Source organism: Platalea leucorodia (genome assembly GCF_965183815.1).
Source record: "Platalea leucorodia genome assembly, chromosome: 2".
Taxonomy (NCBI): Eukaryota; Metazoa; Chordata; class Aves; order Pelecaniformes; family Threskiornithidae; genus Platalea; species Platalea leucorodia.
This window is the reverse complement of record NC_138824.1, coordinates 121,133,652-121,143,495: the sequence shown is the minus strand read 5'-3', so window position 1 is coordinate 121,143,495 and position 9,844 is coordinate 121,133,652. Positions and strand designations below refer to the sequence as shown.

The 9,844-nt window shown below is 35.2% G+C and overlaps 1 protein-coding gene across 4 annotated transcripts in view; it reads right to left on the bottom strand.

Annotated features, from left to right (window-relative positions):
* Positions 1 to 1,399: 1,399 nt before the first annotated feature.
* Positions 1,400 to 9,844, bottom strand: part of CBLB (Cbl proto-oncogene B) — a gene marked incomplete at its 5' end in the record, with an annotated part of 135,595 nt that continues 127,150 nt past the window's right edge. For all 4 annotated transcript variants that reach the window (XM_082336900.1, XM_082336901.1, XM_082336902.1 and 1 more), the window contains 2 exons: positions 1,400 to 4,054; positions 9,396 to 9,515. In XM_082336900.1, coding sequence (XP_082193026.1) covers positions 3,792 to 4,054; positions 9,396 to 9,515 — 383 coding nt within the window. In that variant the 3' untranslated portion in view covers positions 1,400 to 3,791. The remainder of the gene's footprint in view (positions 4,055 to 9,395; positions 9,516 to 9,844) is intronic.

Here is a 9,844-nt window from a genome sequence, read left to right as displayed (position 1 = left end):
GTAATGCATGGGGATATAAAGCAAATGTCTCAATGCAATGATTCACCTTATTTTAGAGCAAGGCCTCGTTTTTCTGGCTTACAAAACAATGGTTTCTAAGACCCCTACACAGGATAGGCTATGTTTCTAAAGCAGCATATGGAAAGTAATAATATTCAATAACAGAGAGACAGAGTCTTGAAAAATCACGGACCAACCCAACGTTCTGTTAACATTAATTTTATAAAATACCTTACAAGAACAGATAAAGAACTTGAGCTTACATAATAACCAAAATTTAAAAAGAATGTTGAATAAAATATAAATTAATCGAACACATCACTAAGTCTGCCACATGTTAGACAAGTTTATAAAAGGCATTTTCAGATAAAATAGTTATTTGAAAGAAAATCCTTCAAAATGGAAACTACTGAAGTCCTTTTTCAAGAAGTCATTCCTAAAAGAGCTAAATTCCAGGTCAACAGGTAGTACCTGAATTTGCTTAGAATACGGTGTTCATTTGCTTCAAAATTTGTCAAGCTTTAGAGATACAAATTTAAATGCTTTCAGGTCAGAGTCATCAGTGCAAAGTAAAGCTTCAAGCTGAAAATGAGAGAAATATAACAGGAGAAATGATCCTGGTACAAAACTTCCTAAATTCACATTATGAAAAAAACTGTGCCAGATGCACTCTTGAGATACTGAACATTAACAAATTTTACCAGTGGCCATTTTAGGGTTCCAGCCAAGCCCTTAACATGGCTAATCATATTAAATGCATTTATTTTATCACGATTTCCATTTCTTTCTACTCATAGTCTTTGGAAAAGATCCATGCTGCTGATGTCCACTTACTTTGCTCAACTTCCGATTCAGCCAATTTGCTCAAAATGCAGCAATTTAGCCAAAAAGAGATAAAAGGTGAGGCCAACAGACATCAGAATGATGGTCTAAAGCCTGCAATGACATTTAATTGGAAGAAATATGACAGCACATGCTTCTGAGTTTAACCAGCTTTGTTCATTCAAGCACTCTTACTGAAGTCAGTCTTCCTTAAAGTTATATATTGCGTAACACACTGCCAGGCTCAAACCCTTAAGTCTTTCAAAGGTTAAAATATGTTTAGAGAACTATGTGTTTAGAGAACTAGACTGTAGCCAGATTAATTTCTTTTAAGCCTATTAATTCCTGCACAGTAAACACCAACACTCTAGCAAAGCAATTTTGCTCGTTTGACTTTAAAACTATTAACCAAAACAAGTTTGAAATAAGTCTTCACATTCCACTATTTAGAAGTGCACACTCATTTAAAGATTAATGGAACTCTTTTCAAGTTACCACTCAGAATATTGCTCATCAAGCTTTTTTTAACACATACTACAAAAAAGAAGTGTCACTGGTGGTCACAACCAGAAAGGAGAAGGAAAAATTTAAAAACCTTAATCTATCAGGCAGCAGTTCCAGCCTCTAATTGAAACATAAGGCTGCCATTTATACTAAGCTGCTGCATAAAAAAAGAAAATGAGTTCTCCATTACAATTCAAAATTTCAAAACTCAATCTGCAGATTGTTTCCTCATCCTTGTAAAGTGTTCTTTTTTCACTGTCGTCATTGCTATGCTGGCAGTTATGCTAGAACCTCATTTAAGTAATTCCAGTACATAGTATGAATCATTTTGAATTTATAGCTAGCTAAAATGCTGGCGTGATGTTGTAAACAAACCAAATGAACAAGAAGGTTCAAGACTACACAAAACTTTCCCCCAAAACAGAGGAAAGAGATTTACTTGAACTAAAAGCACAGAATATAACTTTAACCAAAACTTTTCACAAGCTGTACTCAAGGAATGAACATGTAAAGGAAGTTGCAAATGCCCTTTTCTAGGACGTAAACTCAGAATCACTTGCTTAAATCAAAATGGAACAGAAGCTCTTCCCTATATCCTGAATTCTCCTGACCATCTTTTATCACTGAAGCAGGTTAATGGTATCCATACTATGCTTTGTGATGCTACAGAATAATTTATTTAATTAGTTGTAAGAATAAGTTCTCTGATGAAACGATGGACTTTGAGATATCACAGTAATTTCCACTGGGTGTTCCCAGTTACTTTGAATCCTGCAATTCAGCCATATGCTGTCTTTAAAAAATCTTTAAACCAAATGCATTGGCTGCTGAGATCTGATCCTGTTAGTGATGTAACTTTTACCACTTGCTCTGAGCGAAGGAGAACACTGACAGCTGAAAGGGAACAACAAATAGGTACCTCACACTCAGCTTAGCACACTGTGAAAATTCTCATATACTGGTCACATCTCAAAATGTGAAAAATATTCTAACTACCACATGGTTTCATATTTTCAATAATAATACAAGAAAATAAGATTTCAAAGTTTCCTAAAAAAACAAGAAAGCAGCAATCTTAAGAATTATTCTGGAAATATTTGGACTCTTAACTTTGAGTGTACTAAGAATAGAGTTGTCTTCTCTCTCTTTTCTAAAATTGGGAAGATTTTTAATTTGGTTTGCATCAATTTGGGTTCAAAAACAAAACATCAAAGCCTGGAGTATCACTAACCATGTAAAGCAAAAATGTATTTTCAACTAAGCAGCTGGAAAGTGACTGAATGAATTTGGGTATGAACCACATACTTGAGTATAGTAAAGTGTACAGAGGAGGAGGTTACTAAAGAACTTCGCAAAAAATATTGCTACAGTAGCATTAGGAATTAACAGTGCATCAAAGATTTAAAGTTTCCATGTTAATACAAACTGATCCAAGCCACAATGAACCACAGGATAATCACTCAAACAAAAAATTAACCGCATTCTACTTTACAGAAGTTAGAACTGGAATTTACCTGAATGCCACAGTATGATTTAAAAAGATTCCTTCTAGTCTGGCATGCCTCAGTTTAAATAGGTCATAGAGAACTGGTGCCATTAGTGTGTAATCAAAACACAGTATTATCATGTGCATTTGGCTTTTTTGAACATTTGCAATCAAATACTCAAATTCAAAAGAGCTTTTACATGTCGGAACTCAGTATCACTGCTGCATGAAGTGTTCTATTTGTTGGTTGGGATTTTTTTGTGGAAACTGTGTATAAAAGACCTTGAGGACTACAGGTCATGGAATTCATGTTAAACAGAAAGCTGCCCAACATTACTGTCAAAATACCTTTAAAAAGGCATTTCCGAGACAGAATAATGCATTTTACATTCAGATATTTCCTCTCTCAAAAGCAAAGGAATCTCAGAAGAAAAAAAAAATCAGTAGTGAAGGCCACATACTTTTTGCATTTGATGAGCTGAAATGCAAAAAACAATTAAAGCATCTTGTAAGAGAAAAAAAAAAAAAACAAACAACACACAGAACTTCTGAAAAGTGATGATTTAGTTGATGGGGTGGTCAGCATGGAAACTGTTGGGAATGCTACAGCAGAACTGACCACAAGTACACGGGAATATGAACAGGAACATAGTACAGGCGTCAACTAGAAAACTGTAACTTGCCAACTTGTAAACAAGAAAAAGCATTTCACAGATTAAAAGTTCTAGGGAAGTAAACTTCTTTAAATTATTTTGTCAGTTCAACCCTGATTTAAAAAAGTATGGCTAGCAAAAATACATAAGCCTCAGCATATTTATAAGTCTTGATCAGAGCAGCCATGAGCCTTTGATAAACGGCTGGAAACAAACACCCTTCTAGTAAGGATGAAAGAAAAATATTCCATTCTCTTCTTTCTCACATTCCCCAATCCATACATGTATATGTAGAATTCACACGCTCCAAGAATATCTTGACGCTGCTATAGATTGAGACGTGGGGAGACCGGTGGAGGAAAACAGACAAATTCTCTTAAAATACTACGGGCCACGTCGACATTATTCTGGGCAATTTCAAGTGCCCTCTTGACTTCTTCAAAGGAATAGCCCTCTCCCATAAGTTTTGCAATTTTTGCATCCACATTTTCCGTGGAACTGTCAGAGCTGTATGCTTTCCTGTGGTGTATTTCTGGTGCAGTCCTCCGAGGAAGAGGTTTAGGGGGCCTGGCTGGTGCTTGTGAACCATCTGTTTCAAATAAAGGAGATAGAAATCATTACCAATTGGCTTAAAACAGTGTTATAGGTAGGTTAAGCCTCACGAAGCAATTTAAAAGGTAAAATTCTAAAGAAACATGAAGAGATATTTTAATTCACTGATTATCTCATTTTAAAATTCGGACAGAAGCTGAATTCCTCAAGAACATCCAAAATGGAAATAATGTAGTGGAATACCATTTTAATATGATAGGAACATGCAAGTTACAATGTGAATTATCCAAACTTGGAAGAAAAAGAAAGCGTGATGAAATGGCAAAGATAATGAAAATAGCCAGTCAAAATTTTAAAGGCTCTCCACTCTCAACCCACAGTTTCAGAACCTTTTCTTAGTCTGTTTTAAAAAGGAAAAAAAAAAAAATGATCACAATTTTATTCAGGACCGTAAGTTGTGCAGAAGAGGAATCCAGCCAAATATGTCTGAGGGAGAAAAATCCGTCACTTATTGGTACATCTTGCAGATTCTGTTCAGTTGGTTGCAGTCCATTTCATGCATAGCAGCTATGCAGAAGTACAGAAATAACTGGTTTCTCAAAAAAACCTCTAGTCCAATTATTTTCAGTGGTGAGAGCAGAACACGATCCTTCCTCTCCAGTCCTCCTTTGGAAATATCTCCCCTTTCCTTCTCTTCTATGGAAAGGTTACCTTCACAGTTAATGCTGGTGCTAAGAATCATAATGTGCTGATGAAAAAAGCTAATATTCAAACTTGCTAATCTTCTCTGAGTCAAGAGTTTTGTGCTCAAGTAAACTTGGTACTTTACTGAAACCTCTTTATCCTCACTGACTCCACAATAAGAAGCTTAAATACAAGCAGGCATAGTGCAGAAAACACTTTCAAGAGCAAAGTATTAAAAAAAAAAAAGTCTTTAATCCTTCAAAAAGAGTTCTAAAAAGTTTCATCAACAGTGACTTTGATAGATAAATTAGAGGAATTTCTGGCTGTGATGCTTCCTGTTTACTTACACTGACACTACTGGCATTTTGCAGTGTTAAGTACTTCAGAGGCAGTTTTTTAGTGATGAAAGAATGCTGTATTTCTAGTATTGCTGTTACAAGATGCTAATTTATCACAACACTGGATAGAAAGAACTGTAATTCAACTGAGTGCATTAAACACTTCAGATGAGTGAAAATAGTTCACATTAGTGAACATCTAAACAAGATGTATTTTTCTCTCAACTTCGCTTCCATGCATTCAGATGAGAGTGTTGCTATAAATTTTAATTCCATTTCTTAATTCAAAGAAAATAAGCAAATAGTACTTTCAGCAAGATGGTGATATTCATACAAAAAATGGATGAGAGCAATTTGATTAAAAATTTACAGTAAGGGGCTAAGATTAATTTTGTTCTAATTTCATTGCCTATTTTCCTTGCAAATAGTTATGACACAACCTGCAGATACTAAGGGCTATTTCATATTTGGTAAGATTTTTTCCTCTCTGAAGATGAAAAGAATTATATAAATGCTAAGCATTCTAGTAAACACACCTGAAGCAGATGCAAACCTGCTATGAAGGTGTGGAAGATCCATGAAACACACTGGTTTGAGAAAGTAACTACAGGTCAGGAAATGTGGTTAATAACTAAAAACCAAATGAGAAACAAATTCAAATTTCTCATTTCACTTATTTTAGAAAACTCAAGACTGTAACAGAAGAATATATTTAAAATAATGGTGTATCGTGTTAAAAACAATCAGTTTTCTTTCACAAACATTTCCAACTGTTTTAATATGCACATTTCATTATGGACTTAATTTCTATAGAAGATGAAACAAAATTAATTTGCAAACTTTACATTTTTCCCTGGGACTGAAGTACATAAGAAATTCCTTATGCATAGATCAGATCCTTCTCTGTGTGTGCTACCTAAGATATTTTTTGCTCTACCCAGTCTAATATAGGCTTATTTCTTGTATAAAACCTTCACTTTGCTGAAGCTTCCAAACAAAATTTCTTAAGCAATCACATCATTTAGAAAGGTCATTTTTAATTCTCTCAGCAGATTTGCAGCATAGGCATTTTATTCTCACTATAGTGACATCTCTGTATAGCACAGACACTTTAAGATCTTCAGCCTTCTCTCTCTAACTCAATTCCCATTATTATTTTTTTAAGCGCTGACATCTCTTTCAATATCTTCACATCCACATAAAATTTTAGCTGAAGCTGGGTACCACATCGGATCCTGAGCTTAAAGATACTAAGCCTAAGCTGCATGTCCATCTGGACACTGAGATAGAGGTATTTAGAGCAGGACTTTCCTTCCCAACCTCCCATCCTCTCTGATGTTTCAGCCACCTTGGATGCTTAACTAAAAATTCAAATAGATTTTCTAATTATGTAATTCAATTAACAGTTTCTACAGCAAGGAGCTTCCTCTATCACTTACATTTCTGTAATGCAGCACTAGATTTAACCCTTAGGTAATGGATTAGCATAAAGGCAGAAACAGGCTCATTTAATATATGTTTAAAAAGCACAGAAAAAGTTGTAAGGTGAGCGCTCTGTGGCACAGTGGGAGAGGGATATTTGTAACGATGGCAACTGTCTATTCCTCTCTGCTGTGATATGGCCCTCTTCTTTTCTTCCCTTGCTGCTTCTCCTGTATGTTCCATGGTCTATCACGAACAGACTGAGAAGCATCAGAGAACCAGGTGACGAAGGCTCGTGGTGCAAGGCCCTCTGTGGAGCAGTGGCAAGCAGCTACAGCTAATCTAACTAGGGTACAGGAACAAAGCATACCCAGGGGACATCGCTACTAAGGAACTGACAGAGCAGGGAGAAAGTGAGTAAGGAGTAACTGCACGTATTGGTCCATCAAGCTCTTAGGTGTGATATTCATATTTTGTATTACTGCAGCAGATTAGTCCCCTTAGGGTTAACTGAAATCCACCCTGAAATAATGTGTGACACCCTCTCCCCAACATTTCCATGTAAAGGAATTTAAATTTGAATGCAAGAGCTTTAATAAGGCCAGGTGAGTGAATAGGCAGCAGAAAAATATACTTTACTAGCCATTTGAAACCACTTCTTACAGAAGAGCAAAATTCAGAAAATACAGCAGACATCTATATTAGAGGCCTAATTTTCTTCTGCCTTTCCCACGTATCATTGCCTGTGCTTAGGTAAAATATGCTAACTATTAGCAATATCTCCTTCTCTTGCTTTTATTGGAATAATTTTTTAAAGTTGTATATAAGAAGTTTGAAAAACTATGCCTTTGGGATAGTTAGGTGCACAGTTGAGAACTATTTCTTAAGTGTTCAACACTAAATACATTGCTGAATTAGAATAAATTTCTCATTATGTGTTAACGATTCAGTTAAACATCATGACAGCAATCTTAAAAACAGTCAAACCAAAGCATAGAAGTTAAAGGACTCCCCATGCTACTCTAGGGAGCCAGTGGCTAAATTATAATTAGATTTGAGAGTGAACTATATTTCTTTTCCAGCTAGTTCAAAGAATCACCATGCAAAAGGGCTGAAATGAAGAATTTCCTAAGTGAACTGATTAGTTCAGAATAAATGCAAAAACAAAAGTTCTGAATAGAGTTACGTCTCTACATTGTCTTTTTAAATCACAGATGAAGGTGAATCAGTTCATGCTGAAGCTCATCAGTTCTGTTCTATGGAATTACTGCCACTGTAAAAACAACTTTCCAATTAAGAGTATGACATGATCTATCACATAGTTTTCATTTAATTGAAATTAAATTGAATATCTTGCTGTATATCATGCTGATTTAGACTGATATTTATAGCAAAGGTTGACACATGTGGGTGTTTTAGAAGATGGCTGTGGGAAACATACAGATAGAAAAGTACTTATTAAGTGACATCAGAATGCTCCAAGATCTTGAGTAGCAAACATCTTGCAGTAATTTAGGAAAATTAAAAATTATTCTACCACAGAATTGCAAGAATTGCAAGAAAACTGTAGCTTTAAAAGGTAGTCATATCATTGTCATAATTTGTATTATAGAAGAATTTAAAATCCCCTAAATAAATCAGGTTAACATTGTAAGACAAATAGATCCCTCAGTGTCACATATAAAACATGCATTATAAAACTTCTTTTTTTTTTCCCTAACAACAGGAAAAAAAGAGAAACACTGCTATATTAGTAAAGGTAGCCTCCCAAAAGTGCTACTATTTATCAAAGGCATCACACTAATTCTCAAATGTGCTATTCATTAAAAATTCTGTAGCACTCTTCAGTCTTACTTAATTTCCACTGTACTTTAAGTTGAAAAAATATATTCTTTCATTCCTATACCACAGCAGAGATGAACTACATATTCCTAAGAAGGAGAGATATAATTACAATTTTAAAAAATGTACCATTTTTCCACTTGTGACTGTTGCAATTAAACACTCATGATCATTACAACTGAAAGACTAGAGAAATAAGTCCCTTCATTTCTTTATGCATTAGAAAAGAGTTTTCATGCACAATTCACTCTTATCTGGAGAACAAATAACGGTTCAAAGCATCATTTGGCTCCTTCTTTGTGTGGTCTCCCCACACAGCAAAATGATGCAGGTGGGACAATCCTTTCCCTTCCCCATATACCATGCACATCTAAAGAAAAGAAAATTTGTCTACAAATTCGTGAAAGTACTTTGAAATACAGGTAATACTTTATTTTATATTTTGTATTTTATAATTATTTTAATTAATTTGAGTAGCTTTCCTTTAAATATTATTTGTGTTGCCTGAAAACCATAAGCAAAATTTCTATGGCAGAGGAATTGCTTCTACTGGACCTGTTCCTTTGCAAATGGAAGACTGAATTTTAATTGGTTTTGGTTCTTCTTGTTTTATTAAAAAACATTTTAAAATTTTCTTAGAACTTCAGGCAAACATATTAGCAAAAAAGATTGGAAAATAATAATACTTTAGAGAGTGAAGCTACTTTTTTTTTTAGGAGCAATGAAACAAAGATGGAAGTGAGATGCGTGTGGTCCCTGCAGGACTTCTGATCTCTTGTGACCTTTAAAGGTGGCAGAAAAATCTCTGCCTTTCTCAAAAAAATAAGGAACACTAGAACACGCATAAGCATTCAGTTTGGCACCTGGTGAAACTGATGCCATAATATCTACACATACAAACAGGTAGTCGCCTCCACCTTTATTGCTGAACTTTAATCTCTGTTATCCTTTGATGATTTTCTATTTTTGCAAAGCAACATTACCATTGCCATTTGTTGCCTGGAATGACAAAAACCTTATTGGACTTCATGGATGAAAGTTTTTTTGCTTCATAAAGTTCTGATTTTCTACAAGAACAGTTGTCTACCTTACCTGAAGAGGGAGGAAGTTGATCATAGTCTTGAGATGTCCTATTTGTTTTGACATTTTCTCCAGTTACTCTACGAGCAGGTGGCAAAGGAACATGACCAGTTATCGGATCAAAATGGGGATCTGTAATAACAGAAAAAAAAAGGTGTCTTAGAATAATTAGAATTATTATATGAGGGAAGGCTGATGCATAGAACCTAGGCTTAAAATTGCCTCCCTTCAGACAGAGGAGCCACGAATCCAAAAATGCATACACACGTATATATCCAAATTGAACACTTGCATAGTAGGCATGTAACTATGTCTTGAAGTGACAAAACCAAGAGCATGGCTCAAAGGTCGTCTGTCCTGCACTGACCATGGCTCTGGTGCTTACATCCATGAGGTACCTTTCAATTACCCAACCCTGACACTGCTAGGATTGTGGCTGGCAAAGCATGGAAGAGGTTGCA